At 31.1% G+C, this 17,390-nt stretch overlaps 2 protein-coding genes across 9 annotated transcripts; both read right to left on the bottom strand.

Moving 5' to 3' along the window:
* Positions 1-909: 909 nt before the first annotated feature.
* On the bottom strand, positions 910-2,840 carry LOC114174164 (DNA-directed RNA polymerase subunit 10-like protein). Its single transcript, XM_028058942.2, has 4 exons — positions 2,727-2,840; positions 2,552-2,610; positions 1,301-1,395; positions 910-1,214 (listed from the first exon to the last, which is right to left on the bottom strand). The coding sequence occupies exons 1-4, from the start codon at positions 2,760-2,762 to the stop codon at positions 1,189-1,191; spliced, it is 216 nt and encodes a 71-aa protein (XP_027914743.1). The 5' UTR covers positions 2,763-2,840; the 3' UTR covers positions 910-1,188.
* Positions 2,841-5,337: 2,497 nt separating this feature from the next.
* Positions 5,338-15,803, bottom strand: VPS34 (vacuolar protein sorting 34). Of its 8 annotated transcripts, XR_014993020.1 has the most exons (20): positions 15,540-15,803; positions 15,305-15,401; positions 14,767-14,863; positions 14,405-14,557; positions 14,096-14,302; positions 13,447-13,625; positions 11,799-11,946; positions 11,156-11,251; positions 10,456-10,591; positions 10,247-10,368; positions 9,458-9,652; positions 9,101-9,271; positions 8,850-8,987; positions 7,934-8,088; positions 7,031-7,174; positions 6,786-6,933; positions 6,523-6,707; positions 6,312-6,371; positions 6,082-6,199; positions 5,338-5,657 (listed from the first exon to the last, which is right to left on the bottom strand). XR_014993020.1 is itself a non-coding variant. In XM_028058070.2 (18 exons), exons 1-17 carry the CDS (start codon positions 15,649-15,651, stop codon positions 6,570-6,572), a joined length of 2,436 nt encoding a protein of 811 aa, XP_027913871.1. In that variant the 5' UTR covers positions 15,652-15,803; the 3' UTR covers positions 5,954-6,392; positions 6,523-6,569. The 8 variants fall into 8 exon arrangements, 4 of the variants coding, with proteins under 4 accessions (XP_027913871.1, XP_027913872.1, XP_085526063.1 ...); XR_003602523.2 differs by lacking the exon at positions 5,338-5,657 and having other exon boundaries at positions 5,954-6,199; positions 6,312-6,392; XR_003602524.2 differs by lacking the exon at positions 5,338-5,657 and having other exon boundaries at positions 5,954-6,199.
* Between the last annotated feature and the right edge of the window lie 1,587 nt (positions 15,804-17,390).

Raw genomic sequence — 17,390 nt, 5'->3', positions numbered from 1 at the left:
GCAAATGAAAATTGGATTTTTAAAAAATATTATTCTGACTAGAAACAAATGCTTAACCAAACAATAATAGTTTATCTATTCTAAACTAGATAAAAATCCATATATTATCATACATGTTACCAATTTCTAAAATTAATTAGATTATCTAATTTTGATGTCTAACAACTTTAAAAAAATATTTTTCTCCCCAATAATTTTCTTAATATTTTGCTTCTCATTTTTTTTTTGGTCTAGAAAAATGATCTAAATTACTTCACTGCTTAAGTGTTACCTAAAGTGTTTACATGACAGCATCAAAATAAAAAATACATCACAATTTCTTTTAAAAAGTAATAAAAACAAAAATTAAAATTCAATAATATATAAAAAAAATCGAAATCTCCTTTAATTATTGATAAAAAATATTAATTATAACGAACTAATAAGAATAAGGAAAACACGAAACTTTATAATTAATATAATTAGATATAAAATCTCATTCAAATTTTTGTTTTAATAATAAGAAACATCGGTTTAAAATTTTAAGTAACTTTTTGTAGATCCAACATAATTTTTTTAAATAAAGAGAATTTAAAATATAATACTTTTTTTTAATCATTATAGAGATATTGAAAATTCTTGTAGAAAAACTCATTCTCTATAACGAAAATCTTATCTCTAGTGAAAACTCTTGTACATAATAGATTTTATGCTTAAAATCTTTGTTGAAAATCTACAATAAAAACGGTCTCACAAATTAGAAACTATCAATTTAAACATAATTGGTGTTAGTGCTTGTGTTGATAAGGGCCGTTCTGATACTCTCTGTTATCATTTGGGGTGAAATTTTCAAGGTTAGTTTTTACATAAACTCATTATGCAGAGTAAGTCTGTGTAGCAATATTTATAAACATAAATTTAGGACATGCATTGGAATCCAATTATCAGATATTTAAGAAAAACAAGTGAGTCTTCTAAATTTTACATATCATTGTATGAACTATTAACATCAAAATACAGTTTTTCCTTACAATGACTAAAAGTACTTAACATACCCTATCATATAGAACAGATAACCCTGAACAAGAACACAACCATGAGCAGCTTGTAGCAAAACAATTCAAAAAAGGAAAAAAAAAATTGATACATGCCCAGAGAGAATGGAATTCAAGTGAAACATCTTGCTCATTCGTTATTCCTCAAGTCTTCTTAACTGGGATCAGATTTGTCCAGAGCTACAAACAAATGTATGATCAATACAAAGTAAATGATATAAGAAAATTAAAACACCAAAAAGATTAATCGAGGGAACAGGAATTACAGTTGTAATTTAGTAACTTCTCAATGAGATCAACATGGGTCATAAGCATGCGCCTACAACAATATCGAACCAGTCCCAAAGCATCCAGTGCATCTCTGCAATACATCACTATTGAAACATCAAAACTGATCTTTGTAGAGACTAAAATTCTATTAGGGAATCGAGTATCCCAAAATCTACAATATGGAACCCTATATACCTCAAAGGATGCAGTTCAGGAAGAGAAATATTATAAAATATAGTAATACTTTTTGATAAGTTATGCCAAATTCTAATTACATTCTTAATGTATGACCTTTTCTTATCTTGAAAATAGGGCAATAAGAGCTGGGTCTACATCTGTGCTTATCACTTAAATTTCTTAACAGTTTCTTTTCTTTTTGAGATGTGTATCACATACGATGTTATTTTTTGTGTATATCTCTCTCCATCATTGTGACATCTAATAAATGAAGTACAGGAGAGAGAAAGATACACTAAAATATTGTTGTACATATAGATATAACGTTTCTCTGATTTTTTTTGGGGGGAAGGGGTACGAGAAGATGGAACATGAGCTATCAGCTCATTAAGAAGTCTCAACAAGATTATTTGCAGCTAAGCTAGACATGTTACATGAATATAAATGCATGTTGAAATGGAAAAAAGATAGAAAAGGAAATGAAATGAGTATCAATTCTGCCGTTTAAATACCCAGCAATTAAAGCTACGGCAAAAGAATCAGAACCTACAAATACAAAACATGTACATGACAGGAAGACAAATTTATTTACCCTACAAGCCTACAATCTATTTGCATAAACACAAGATGAAAAATACATTTTTTTACACAGCACCAAGCTCATCCACAATATTTACTACACAAAGTGAAAATTTAAGGTACAATACCAACAATACAGATTATTTATGTTCATACTTCTTACCTACGATTTCCACCCAGAGACGAATCATGCTTCAATATAAAAAATCTTACCCCAAATATTCCAGCCACAATGAAATTCAAAATACAAGATAGAAAACATACACACACAAACACGGATTTTGAGACACTAACAAGTCGAACAACAACTTCACAAGTAAGCACAAGGTCTTAGCACACCTCTATCCCTTCAACAGAAACCAGATACAGAACAAATTTCAAAGAAGTATAATCCTTCAAAATAAAAGGCTATTCATGTAGATAAAATCCTATAATCAGATAAGTAAACACATAAAAAATTGATAAAAAGTGAGAGGAATTAGGGTACCGACCCTTCACTGTAATCTGCCTGCAAAAGGTCCAAATAGGAATCCCATTTGTTTCCAATGACCTAAATAGGAGAAAACGGTACAAATTGAGCATTAATAAACAAACACACTAAACCCTAAAGTCAAGGTAAAAACATTTTGATTACAAAAAAATTCAGCATTTGGGATGAAAAGAGACCTTTCCGCAGGTGAAACAACGAACGGGGATAATCATCTTCTTCTGTGAGTTCTCTTCTCTACTATGTGTGCTCAAACCAAAACCAGTCTTAAACCCTTCTATCCAAGAAAAAAAGTAAAACAATAAAGGGAAAAAAAAAACTTTTTGGAGGGAAATTTCACTTTAAATAAAATTAAATTTATTTTACGGATTTTTTTTTCTTTCAATAGTCTAAGAAACAGTATTTCACTATAATTGTCAAATTGTATATCTTAAAAAATTTAAAAAGGATTTTATAACATATAATTAAGGACTTATTTAACTAAAACTCATTACATATAAATTTATACTTATTTTTATGAACTTTCATGCTCTTTCTCACAATTAAATATGTTAAGGTAAATTGAAAAGAAACTACGAAGAAGTCATCATTTTTGTTTTAAGAAAAATATAGAAGTCATAAGTTATTTTTACGAGTTTAACCAAATATCTAATTGAATGGTTATACAATGATAAGATAAATTTAAATAAGATAAACAATAAAGAAAAAGTGGTTTAACAGTTTGCTACATAAACATAACGTTTGCCCGTGTTACACGCAATGTGTTCTTCAAAATGCTTATTCATTATTGAATGTTCTAACAAACATACACCATTGTTATAAATCTTGAACACCCAATCCAAAAAGTTAGCTTAAGAATTCTAGAACTATGAAAAGAAACTCTTATAGAACATGTATTATGTAATTAGTGATTAATTTTGAATTACATATTCTAAAAATTGTCATTTATGTTTTCATCATAAAAATACCCCTTCAGAACACTAAGTTATGGATTATCTATTTTACAAAAGAACTAGGAGTGTTGTAGTTGTAATATGTAGTATAAAGAATTGGGGAGTAACTTATCATGTAAAATGAGTATATATATATATTTTTTGTGTATGAATAATGTTGATGGAGTTGAACATTATGTCAATCATGATTGAGTCAAGGATTGAAAAAATAAAAGGGGATTGTAGTAATATATTTCCCGTGGATGAGATAAAATATATTTTGCTTGTAATTGCTTTCATACTTTAAAGAAAAATTATATAACTACTGTTGAAATTGTTACACAAAATGACTTATTATGAGGAGTTAGAGAGATCTTCCCTAAGTTTAATTTTTTTATTACGATCTCAAAGTTGAATACAACAAATATCTAATAAGGAATAAAAAATGTGTGTGGTTAAATTACGAAAGAAATAATAGTTATAAGCAATATAAGAAAAAAATATAGATAAATGTAAATTTAGTTTGCAAAGTAATAATAATTAACACTTTATATCATATTTACTGACATGATAAATAATTTGGTAAAATCTAAAACATTTTATTAACATTACAAAAATACAATAAAATGTGAATCATAGAATAAATGTACAATGCAATGTATGTATAGGAGATTACCAAAATGTAAAATATATTCAATCTTAATTCCACATTATTCAAATTCAAAACTACATTTAGATAATAATGTTTTAGAATGTATTATAATAAGAATGAATATAAAACAAATATATCTTTTCTTATTTATAACTAGGAACAATCTAGAATACCTTTCCAAATTACCTATTTTGTAATAGGTAAATATCCAAAACTTTCAAGCTTTTTTCCATCTTCATGTACCTCTTTGAAATACATTTTTTGTTACAAATGTTTGTAAACTTGAAAATTCAAAATTACATGTGTAAGATTATCTTTTCTCTCATATAAACACAAGTGAAGTCTTATATTAGTGGTAACGACAAATTTAAAATTTTAAGTCAATGAAAATAATATGCTGAAGGAAAGATAAATATATAGAATTAGAGGATAAAATATTTTTTTTTATATTTTTAGTAATAATTGTAATAAAATCAGTAAATACGCTTACTCACTCTTATATATTGGTTCAAAAGCCAAAAAAGTATGGAATTGTATGATGAGAGATTTTTTTGGATACATATGATAGGTGGTTTGTTTCTTAAGATAAATGGTCAAGGAAGGATGTATACAGTTTGCAAACATTAATTATGTAGATAAATGTGGCTTTAACCCCATACATATGTACTCTTAAATTCCATAAAGTTCAAGTTTATGATTCATCAAAGAATTCAAAATATACATGTACTAGATAAAATTGCGCTTTTTAACATGTAGTTGCATTTTTTTATAGTTTACCACTTTTTAAATCACAATAACTATATTCACATGTCGATTTTGACCAGATTAATAGAAAATTTACAAACCAATCAACTTTCATCGATTTAGGTGGATTTCAATTTTTTTAAAAATAAACAAAATCAACATTCAAACCAAACCGATTAGAAACAAATTGATTCAGTTTAGATTAATTAAATTAGTGAAAACATGTGTTCATTTTTCTTTTATAATAATAAAATTATAATTGTAAAAGTAAATATAAATAACTTTTAATAAAAAATAATTGTTATTATTTTATAATTAACTTTTTAATATAAATAGTTATTTTAATTTAAAAAAATAAGTTTTAAGAAAATTGGTCATAAAAAAGAACTAAATTTAAAAAACAATTAGGATATTAATTTAAAAGCGGGTACTTATAAAAATATAAAATTGAAAAACAAAATGTAAAGCCAAAAAAGGTAAATTACATTTGTATAATACATGTACAAATTTTTTTAATAAAAAATTAAAAAAAAAAAAAGAAGTATAAATTTAACCAAAAAACTACGAAATATTGATAGCAAAGCTCGGACTTTCATCCCAAACTCTTTCTTCTTTCGAATCTGAACCATGAAAGTCAGTCAATGTTGGCTTCCTCGATTACACAGTTGACCACATGCATTCAACGGTAGGGAGTAAGACCTTCTCTTTACAATTTGGAAGGTAAATTCCAGGGATACTCATCGAGTGGACCATACCAAGGCTTTCCAAAACATTTTCTATCACTGAAAGATTAAACAGTTTTTTTTAATTGACTTAAATAAACTAATCATATAAAAATTTATATAATTATACTATGCAACTTCACATATAATAATTAATAATAAGTAAAAATGTCATTGGTTTATTAGGGTTAATTGGATTTGGATATGATAAATACATATTCGAACCAATATTGGTTTGGTTTTGAGTATCGGATTGGTTAGATCGATTTAAACTAATGAAGTTATTTACATTACATGTACATCGAACAATAGATGAAGACTGCCTAAGAGGGTTTCTTTACAAATGACACAATTAATTTGACCTAAATGAACATTAGTTTGGCATGATAAGCATTTTATAACTCAAAGCTGTCTTGATACAACCGTAACCAGAAGAATGAAAAAGAACTAATTTTATTTACATTGTTGCCAACAAAATCACTACCTTCAGGATAATTGGTTTAGAAATTACAAGTGCATATATACATCTGCAGTCAGGCCATTGTGGAATTCCAAAGCATATATTATATCAGCTGCTTAGAAGCCTTAAAGAGCATCAGGTTCTGGAAACAGGAGATACAATGTGAGAAAGAGACCTAAGTAACTTTAGTTCAATTTGTGTAGCGTGCACATGTTTTTTCAGTAGAGGAGATCTTTCTGTTTGACAGAACCAACCTTGAAGAATTGAAAATTCTTCGGATTCACCAAATGCGGATGAAAATTGCATTGCAGCTACTATGATGTTCCAATCAGTTACTGATAATCATGTCAGTGTTGCAATTTAAGAGCTAAAGGAAGGTGCTTTGGCATGATTATGATTTAAATTGAGAGTTTAAAGACATACATAAAAAACAAGCAGTTGTATACTAATAGTAATAAAAACTACCTGATTAATTAATTACACGGTGAAATAACTCCCAATAAATACTGGGGTTACCGCCAATATTGAGCCCAACGATGGATAGTCTCAACCATCTGAGGGAACAATGCACTCACACTCTCATTGATAAGATCCTGGAAGAAATGTATACTAGCTTCGTCGTCCAAGTCCAACCGAAACTTCTCCTGAAGCTGTACATCCATAATGTCATGGAATAAGAGTAAGTTAACATATTATTTACCTAATTATTAAAACATAAGGGATCTCACCTTAAGAATCCCCTTTTCAGGATCAGAGGCTATGTCAGGAATATTGGAACCCGCCATTAAGTAAAATAGATTTAGAATTAGGTTACTGGATTTCCGAAGAATGTTGTATGCTTCACAACAATAGGACTTGAACCTTGTATAATATTGGCTGCATGGGAGACAGAGAAATGAATCACTATCTCAAAATTCAAGCTACAAATCACAACTACCTTGAATCTAAAGTGAATCATCAACGGGAACTGTACCTTTCAGCTCCACCCATAGCCTCAACCATTTCCTTGCAAAGCTTCATTGGTGGTGGAAATGGCTTAGGATCTCGCCCAAGAATAAAACCAAAATCAACATGGAAAAGACCTCCATCATTTCTAAGGAGGAGATTGTCCAAATGCCTGCCCAAAAAATTAAAGTTCAGTCAAAATAGGGACAAAATATAAATTCAGTGAACAATGCAACAACCTTAAAATTTAGAATAATGTGATGTAATCTATCTTATCCTTCTTCACTTGAAAATGGGGAAACAATCTAGAGCCTGGTTCATTTATTTTCAACCTCTTTCTCCATTTTAGACTCTATCTTCTTTGATTGATAGAATGAGTGTGGGCGTTTGTTCAGATTGTCAAAAAGCCAATTGAAAGAGAAAAATAAATAGAAAAGATTCTAAAAACGATTGAATGGTGTGAGTTCATCTTATAAAGTTGATTACAATAAATAAAAATAATTATAGGAGATTTTATTCTCATATACATCCCTAGATATTTATTATGTTTCTAACAAAGCCAAAGCAACCTAGCTGGTGTAAGGGCAAAAGACAAGGACCTCTTGAATATGCTAAAGTCATAGAACCAAGAGATGCAGATAATGTCATAATAACACGTCCAACCTTTCCAAATCCTAGTTGTGAAATTTCTGATAGCTAATAGAACATGAAACACCCAAAAGAACAACTATCGTTGGTTCACATTCACACCCACACCCACCCAACTCTAACAACCAATTCCCCATTCTATTTGGGGTGGCGGCCATGGGGAGGTTGCATACGTGATCTCACCAGCACATCACAATAACAAAATTAGAAGTATCAAAACAACATACCAATGCTTAACTAGTTGGATGGAAAATGGTGTGTGATGAATAAAATTAGGGATCACCTGTCTCCGATACCAAGTATATATGTGATAACAGAGTAGCCAGCACAGCTTTTTATAAAAGTTTCAAGGCAGGTGGCTGTGATTCCAAAAGGTCCATGGTCATCAGGATGAAATTTCTGCAAATAGCTTATGATGCTACGATGCTCAGATAAAATCTAGTCACCAAAAGATTATATATTAGTATAGCAATTGCAAGATTGTGCATCCTAAAACAAACAGGATCATTTATTGAATATCAAAAACTAAAGAGCTAAGCATATATGTAATTAATAAATTTCAATATCCAATATCAATTAGTAATTAGCAACCTGACAGGTACTTGAATTCCTATTCCCAACGTGATCTTTTTTTTTTAGAACAGTATAAAATAAAATCTTTCACGGAAATAGTACAAACTAAAACATATAAATTTATACATAAATCAAGTAACCATGCTAAAACACAGCTACAAAAAGTTCCAGCTATTTTTAATATTTTCTGCAATGTCATAATGTCTAAGTCAATGAATCATTTTCAAATCCTTCAATTGATAATATGAAATAATTCAGTGTAGAAGCAGATATGAAAGTAAAGACAAAACAAGATTCAAAAAACTTAGACCAAAAGCATTAAATTAACAAGCCTTTTTCTTATAACTTGAATTTGAACATAACTCAACACTATATAACTGACTTATAAGATGAAATTGACATTCCGCTTATACATTTTATTTTAGGCATGTCACTAGTTAATGTGAGATCTCCAACATCTTTGTTAGTTAAAAAAAGGTAAATACGCTGCAACTTACTACCAAGTGTTACACTTAATGTATCAAATCCTTACTATATTTCAATGCAAGAAATCTTCAGTTTAGAAAAGAAGCAGTGATTACATGGTAATATAAGAAACAGCTTTTGAAATGTATAAATCCCCATACCAGGGCCAATGAACGAGAAGGAATAAATTCCAACATGCCTTCATCTTGTCCAGTTGCCAGCACCTTGTATGGTGTTAGATGCAAATCAAGATTTTCTAGCTTAAGTAATCGGTCCATTAGTGATACCATTTGAACAACCTACATAAAACCAACATTTACACAAATATCTATCATGTATGCTAATGAGCACAGGGAAAACATGTATATTTTCATGCATAACAGGGAGACAGAAAAAGGATAAGTAGAAATACCAACTGGTCCTGGCGAATATCATCTCCCTTTTTGAATATAATTTTACTAGTTCCACCATTTGTCGTTCTAAAAGTAAGGCGCAGAGGATGCAGTGCACTTTTAAATATTGATGACTCTGAAGGTACAATGCCAATGATGAGGACACCAGGTGACAAAGGTGATCGTATTGGCTACAAGTGAAACATAGCAACAATAAACATACATTTTAACAACTTTAACAAATTCACTATATACAACTATAGGAAATAAAATAAATAGTGGAAATTAATAGATTGTTCAACATTCATGATTTATTAATGTAAGAAAGTAAAAGATGAAAACAATAAATGATCATACAGCTTCATGTTAGAACCTACCTCATCAAAATAGGTAAGTTCACTGAGAAGACCAGAAAGTAGTTGTCTAAGCTTTTCAATCTTCTTTTGTGTATTACCACGAACATTCCTTACATCTCTAGTGATCGAACACAACTGAGCAGTCAATTCAGTCTGGCGTACCAAACTCTGCCACTGTTTAAACCCATCTTCCTCTCCATTCACACCAGCTGCCATCTAAGACAAATGACAATAATTGTCATGCTCGAGAATGAATTACTCCAAAATTAAGCCACACAAATGAAATCATGATGACATATTTAAAAAATCTATTATTCATAGATTGAGACAAATTTCAAATGTGGTGAAATATAAAAATATTTTCTGATGTAGGTATTAGAAAGTGAGTTTAGCCTAACACAACCCAACAAAACCAGCTTGTAAGACACACCCCCTCATACCAAGGACTTAACATCTCGGGCATCCAACATACTTCATTAAGATAAGCACACAGCATAATAAAAAGTAGGTTTAGACTTAACTCAATCCTACATAATGACTTACAAGATGTGATTTTCACCTACTTATATATTATAATTTGACAATATCTCTAGTCAATATGGGATCTTCAATAATACAGAGTTCAGATGAAGCAAAAATGGATTAGCTATTCCAAATTTGCAACGATAAAGCAATGTGCAACATGTAATCTTTAAAAGTATATATTCCTAATGTAGACAAGAGGAAAAATGATTCATCATGATAACAAGTGTCACAGAAGCAAAACTTTGTAAAAGAAAATGGTACATATTAAGAAAACTGAGTTCAAACCTTCATCATATTTTCCTCCAGAATCTCATAAGTGCAGTAAAATCGTTTGGCATATGCAGGATCATAAAGTTCAACAGCCACATACCAGCGAAGAAAGCTTGCCAATTCAATATTGCACAATGCTGACAAAATTCAGGTTTCTTTCAGAAAATAATTGAATATAACTAGAATCAGCACCTTAAATAGCATTTAAATTCTCATGCACCTACCACGTTGGACAAGGAAATGAGAAAGACGAGATTTGTCAGAACGCTCAAACCGAAGAGCCTGAACCAATTGAAGCAAGTAACATTGAAGCTCTTCGTCGTCAGCTCTTTCAAGAACACTAACAGCATAAGCACGAACCTGCAATGAAGTAGTTGAGAAATGGCCTCATTTGGTTATTCAAAGATGTACAAATTTCTGCGTTTTGATTGAAAACGAAGTTGCACTATTAAGTCATTACATCTATAACAACAGTAAGGCAGGGAGTGGAATGTCATGTTTGCTCCTACACTTGGTATTGGAATTATGTTTATGGCCTTTCTTTGGTGTTGTTCAATTCATGGTTGTATCAAGGAGATTACACTAAGGTACACAGAGATCAGGCTGATTTAATACATTCCTTTACTTTTTGTGATTCCAGTTTTCAGGTATGGAAGATACATTATTCTCCCCCCTCATCCCTAGTTGTAATACTCTTTGCTATCAGGTAAAATTTCTTTTTCATTATGTCTGTTGATACCGACAGTTAAGTATATCGACAGTTAAGTGTATCCCGTTATTAATGTGTTGAGGGCATTACATTCATATTAATGCTTAGATTTTTCTCCGTACTAGTACAACATCGCACTGCAAACCTAATTAATATAAACACAAGATGTACAACCATTGGTTACAATTTTGCCTAAGATCACTCTTGAAAAGTACCTCTTCACTTTCAAAAACAGGAGACAAAAGTTCCAGTGCATCAGAAACATCAATCATTTCCCACTTGCCCATCAATTCTAAAGCTTGTTTTGCTTCCTGAATAAAAACAGCATCATTAAATGAAAAATTATACCACTTATTTAGCAATAAAAATTCAAGGGAAAAAAAGAAAAAAACAATAGAGATAGGAAGATAAGATACTGACAAATTCAAGAGAAAAAAAAAAAGCAATAACAACGTCATTGTGTTACATCAAGAGCCACTACAGCAAGGCCATTTAAATCTAGATCCTTATTAGAGTTTTTCTTGATTTATGTGGTATTTTACCCCACATTTGATCATTAGAGCAAATGGTCACACTAATACCCTTTTGAAAACAGAGTTTTCTAAAGGAAAGATGCACTGATCTTTCTAATTCATTAAAAAAACATAGCCAATACACTACGTGTGAGGTATGATCCGAGCTGCTACATGTGGAGAATGAGTGCAGAATGTACTATTAACTACTTGAGAAAACCTAATATACATTAAGTACAACTCCTACAACATAACAAAGACCATCTATCATGATTTTTTTCTTTTTTTGATCAGCAATCATTTACCATGATATCTGTTACTAATTTTCATGATGGTAAAGGCTGACCTGAACATCACTCCATTCAACACAACGCAGGAACTTTGTAAGAGCCCTCTTTTCAGACATCAAAGAGAAGCGGAATTTCCACAAGAGCTGCCTCTCATCTCCACTCAGAGTCCTTGTTGGTGGATATTTTAGTATTCTCTGAATTGATCTTGACATAAAGGATCAAATAAAAATGTTAAACAATGACCTATATGATAAAGATGATAAAGTACAATATTACAGAGGGAAGAAAACGCTATTCATTACAGAACCCATTAGAGAAATGAAAAAGGTTTGTCAGAAGTGATACTACTAACACTTGACACAAAAAAAAAAAATCCAGAATTTACAGCTAAGACAATTAGATAAATAAGAAGGGAATCCTAATAATTAAATTATAACTTATTGCACAGAAATATGGTCTAGATCCCTTCAAAATGGAACAACCACATGGTCCTGGAAAGAAATACATTATTTCAATTCTTTAACATAAATACATTTTAGTTTTCAATTGCAAATTTACTTAGACAAATCAGATATAATTGTTTTACTGAAGTTAAATTATTAAATAAATCCCACTTAAATCTGAAATCATTCAGTTTAGAACCACCCACCACTAAAATGTGGTAATACAAGTACTATGGTCATTGACACTAACATTATTATACAGCAAAATGTTCATGTGTATTTGAAGCGTTGCATCAAATCTGCGATGAACATATCCTCTTTCTTTATCATATTGTTTGGGTGGAAGGAAATGGAGGGGAGGCAGGATTTTTTAAACCTTTTTATTTGGTTAATTTTAAGAGAAGGAAAGGGAAATGGAGGGAGCAAAATCCCTTCTAATCTAATTTTGGCTTTCCTCCAATATTGGGGGGATTTGGAAAAGAGGGAAATTAACAATCTAAACATTTTAATTAGTTTGAATAAATTGACCTAATTGCTTTTTGCTTATGTAATTCACTTCTCCTATCATTCTTCTTGATGTCGCCTCCCATTGCCAGCCTGCTAGAGCATCAACCAAGAAACTTCAACTCCAATTCTTCTCCTATCCATTTGCTATTGCATTTAGGTAAATTTCTATCCTTTTGTCACAAGTTGACTGCCACTGTTGTGCATCTATTTTAAACCTGTCAGTCCCTTGTAATGGTTTGAATTTCTTCTTTGGCCTTTGATACTTTCATGGCAAATATTAGGACTAACTCATTCCTTTTGCCTTTGTATTGTCTGTTTTATTCATGATTGACTGATTAATAATTTGATGTTTGCATAATGTTCTTTGTAAACTGATAGATGTTGCAATAATGTACTAATGTGAAACTCTATATATGTTTCATTCTATTTAATTTTATGTATGTTTTATTATGTTAGATGGATCATCAAGATTGCAAATTAGCAGTTACTATGGTTTGAATTGCGCCAATGGGCTATAACTTAAAATTTATCTGTTGTTTATTATGTTAATAGGATGTCTTGTAAGAGAAAAGTTAGTTATTGTATAAGCTCTGAAAGAGAGAGACAGGGTGTGTGAAGAAATAATGAGTCAACATATGTGTGTGTGTCTCAATGAACAATTAACCATTTCAAATACTGAGAAGCTGAATCATTTCCAACATTAATCTGATTGATATAACAGGGAAATTATATTTCAACAAAATTTTAAGCTTACTTCCTCTCATTTGAGCTTGGCTTCAGATCCCTGTCTATGACACCACGAGTCAAACTCCTAGCCAGCTTTAACTGTTTGTGCTCAGATGGATTTATCTTTCCAACTTCTTGATCCCAGACAATGACAATATCATTAGTTGAAGCTATAGGAGATGGCAACAAAAAATTTGAACCGGATTCCTACATTTTGTAACAGATAAGAGTTAACGCATATGCAAGATATATGTATCAGCGTTTATAATATTCTTGAAGAAAAACAACTGCATTAATAACTTGAGGGGTTCCTTGGTAAACTGATAACTTTACAACAGTATGCATGGTAGGATACCTCGATAAATTAGGTGACCTATGCATGGAGTGCTAACATTCTTTATAATATAAGATGCGTGCAAACCCAATACTGCACTCTAGGGATTACATGCGCCGTTGCTACACTAGACAAGGGGATCATAAATACAAAACCATTTTTGTGCAGGAGTATTTCAAATAAGAGGAGGGAGGACCAGTAGACCATGTTGACATTTTACCGAATATATATATATATATATATATATATATATATATATATATATTCTTTGACCAAGTATCCCACCGGCAATTTTGTGAGACACATACCTTCAGGCAATGGCACAACTAAGAAGAAAGAATACCTGAAAAACAACTCGATGCTCAAAACTACAGAAGTCTACAACCAGGTAATGAGAACTTCCATTTTTCAAGCTTTCACGTTCCTTGATTCTCTCCATAGCTTTAAATGTGAGGCGATCCAGCCAGTCTACTCGTTGAATTTGACCTCGTTCATACTTGTTCACAAGCTTTTCCAGTCGTTCCAATTCTCCACGTTCGAGCTTAGGGACCTAATGAGAACAAACAAAAGTATGTTTTATAAGACCGAAAGGTTTCAACAAATTAAACAAAAAAGGAAAATGAAACTTATGCTTGTTTGAAACATTCACTACCTTTCCAGGTGTAGTAGTAGGAGATGTCCCATCTGCCTCTTTTCCTGCCCAAAGCCTAAGTTTTTGCTTCCCAGTTTTGAGCTGCTTTTTGTTATTGAAGAGAAGAATTGTTGCGCCTCCAATCAATCCTTCACCATGTGAAAGATCCCAAACCTATTATTCATACAACAACATTACCAAAATAATGAAGCTCACACTTCACAAATTATAAAGAAAATTTTGGTATAATGGAAGCTGATAAAATTCAGACATAACCAGAATTTAGTTCTTGCAACAATTCACAATTGGGAATAAAACAAGTTTTGTGCTATCACTACTTGAAAGAAGCATAAATAAGCTTTTAAGCTAAATTTGCAACTTACAGTGAAGGTGAGTTGTGACTGAGCAGTTAAGTCTCGATATTTAGTTGTTAACGTGATGAGCTCATTCCAACAAAATGGTGGTCCAGCGGACTCCAACCTTCACCAGATGATTTAAAAATATTAAAATTCTCAAATACCTTAAAATTTTAGTAATATTATCACTGTTAACACATTGCTGATTGGGTAAACATTCCAAAAATTGGTTAAAAAATCCCACCCAATTGAATTCAAATCGTTCCTTTTAACACAACACCTGACCTACCAGGGTATAGGAACGTGCAGATGAAAACAAAAAGAGTTATAGAAGAGGTAAAACAGCAAAAACAAATCTCATCCTATAAAATCAATTCCTCCAGTACATAGTAGCAAGGTTACGCAATCAAAACTTTTAGAAGAGTGCTGGGAACACACCCAATAACACTAGCTCTCTAACACACTCTCTCCCTTTGATTAAAGATTATTGAAAGTGTTACCCTAGTTGCATCACGTGTGAAGTATATATACAGGAATCAAAATAGCTTAATTAAAAAAAAAAAACCTTGTTCTGGTGGGAAGGCCAAACGGCGCACCATCAATGAACAACGCACACTCCACATATATCTCCGAGGTTCTATTCTCCGCGGGGGCATTGTTTTCTGCAATAAGCAAATAAGACGAAACTGTGAAGTGCACAATCGATGAAGATTTGAGATTGCACAAGAGCTCAAACTCTGACCAGATAATCGGTGAATTGAATAGTGACATGAGGAATTAGAAAAGAGTGGGAAAGAAACCTGAATTGGGGAATTTGGAAAAGGGGAAACTGCCTTCGAGACGCTCAATGCGGAAAGTGACGGGAAGATTGATGTCGCAGGACAAGAAGAAGCGAAACTCGTTACCGGTCATCGGAACTACTTGGTTGTGCTGAAGCAGTGTTCGATGAATCACTTCCAGGAGAATAGAAACAGAGTCCAATGGGATCGGAATTTCTATTCTTCAACTTCATACCAGAAACAAAGAAAGAGAGTAAGAAAGAGAGTTACCTACTTTTGCTATACGTTCTCCTTCAGGGCCCGTTATTTTATTATATTATTATTAGTATTAATAATATAATAATTAGTATTAGTATTATTATTTAAATTAATATTATCGTCAATGTTTGCATTGGTATTAATAGTGATATTAATTTTTATTTAGATAAATGTAATAATAATATAATTATTATTCTATAAAAATAATTATATAAAAATATTTAACACTTAATAAATAAAACTTTATTAACAAATAAACAATTAAAAAAAAATTTAATTCGATTGACGTTGTAATGTATAGGTTAAAATATATTTTTAGTCCCAATTTTCGTCAAGTTTTTTCAAATAAGTCCTAATTTTTGTTTTGTGTTCAAATAGGTCCCAATTTTCATCAATTTTGTTCAATTGGGTCATTTTTTGCTAACACCGTTTAAATCATTAACGGTCATGATTGTCACGTGTCACTTCGTGGTTTCTTTGAATTTTTTTTATTTTTTTAAAATTTTTTTAAAATTTTTTAAAATGTTTTTAAAAAAAATAAATTTTTTTAAATGTACACGTGTCAACCCAGGAGTGTGCCACGTGTCACTTTGTGGTTTTTTTGAATTTTTTTTTAAATTCTTTTAAAATTTTGTTTAATTTTTTTTAAATGTCCACGTGTCAACCCAGTAGCGTGCCATGTGTCAAAGTCAATGTTCTAAATTCAATTTGGTCCCTATATTTGTTATTTTTGTTCAATTAGGTCTCAATTTTTGTTAACATTAACCAATTTGGTCCCTCTCCAAATTAAAACCAAATTTAATTTTTATATTAAAATTCACATTTTTTATTAAATATTTTTATATAATATATTAAAATGCACATCATTATAACTTTGATATAAAAATTAAATTTGGTCACATCTTCAATAGGGACCAGATTGGTTAATGTTAACAAAAATTGGGACCTAATTGAACAAAAATAACAAATATAGGGACCAAATTGAATATATAATATTGACTTTGACACGTGACACACTACTGGGTTGACACGTGGACATTTAAAAAAAATTAAACAAAATTCAAAAAAAATAAAATAAAAAATTCAAAAAAACCACGAAGTGACACATGGCACGCTCCTAGGTTGACACGTGTACATTTAAAAAATATATTCAAAAAAAATTCAAAAAAAACCACGAAGTGACACGTGGCAGTCACTATTTATGGTCGTTAATGATTTAAACGGTGTTAGCAAAAAAGGACCCAATTGAACAAAATTGACGAAAATTGGGACCTATTTGAACACAAAATCAAAATTAGGACTTATTTGAAAAAACTTGACGAAAATGGGGACAAAAATGTATTTTAACCTTATTTATATATATTTATGTATATATATGGGTAAAAATGAATTATGGAGTTAAAAAATGGCATCCTTACTTTTAGTTTCTCCTTTCAGGCCAGTTCTGTCTCTTCGAGTTCCTTCTGGTAGTTACTCCGCCGCGGACCGTCGTCCTGTACTATTATGCGGTGGTAGTCGTCGTACACTTTCGTTTTCTGGTGGTCGCGTTCCATTATTCGGCGGTGCGGTTGTTTCCTCAAATGCTCCTTACTCCGCTTCAACGAATATCTCCGC

The sequence above is a fragment of the Vigna unguiculata genome, chromosome 2 (genome assembly GCF_037176805.1).
Source record: "Vigna unguiculata cultivar grain cowpea cultivar isolate G323 ecotype 2 chromosome 2, ASM3717680v1, whole genome shotgun sequence".
Classification (NCBI taxonomy): domain Eukaryota; kingdom Viridiplantae; phylum Streptophyta; class Magnoliopsida; order Fabales; family Fabaceae; genus Vigna; species Vigna unguiculata.
Note: the sequence above shows the minus strand (reverse complement) of the source record. Positions and strands in the feature narration are given on the sequence as shown.

Coding starts and splice junctions, on each gene's coding strand:
- LOC114174164 (XM_028058942.2), bottom strand. CDS start 2,762: ATGATTATCCCCGTTCGTTGTTTCACCTGCGGAAAG. Junction 2,611..2,726: donor GTTGTTTCACCTGCGGAAAG/GTCTCTTTTCAT, acceptor TCTCCTATTTAG/GTCATTGGAAACAAATGGGA. Junction 1,396..2,551: donor CAGGCAGATTACAGTGAAGG/GTCGGTACCCTA, acceptor GATGTATTGCAG/AGATGCACTGGATGCTTTGG.
- VPS34 (XM_028058069.2), bottom strand. CDS start 15,651: ATGACCGGTAACGAGTTTCGCTTCTTCTTGTCCTGCGACATCAATCTT. Junction 15,402..15,539: donor TTCCAAATTCCCCAATTCAG/GTTTCTTTCCCA, acceptor TGCTTATTGCAG/AAAACAATGCCCCCGCGGAG. Junction 6,934..7,030: donor GCTATGGGTGGAGCTGAAAG/GTACAGTTCCCG, acceptor TCTCCCATGCAG/CCAATATTATACAAGGTTCA.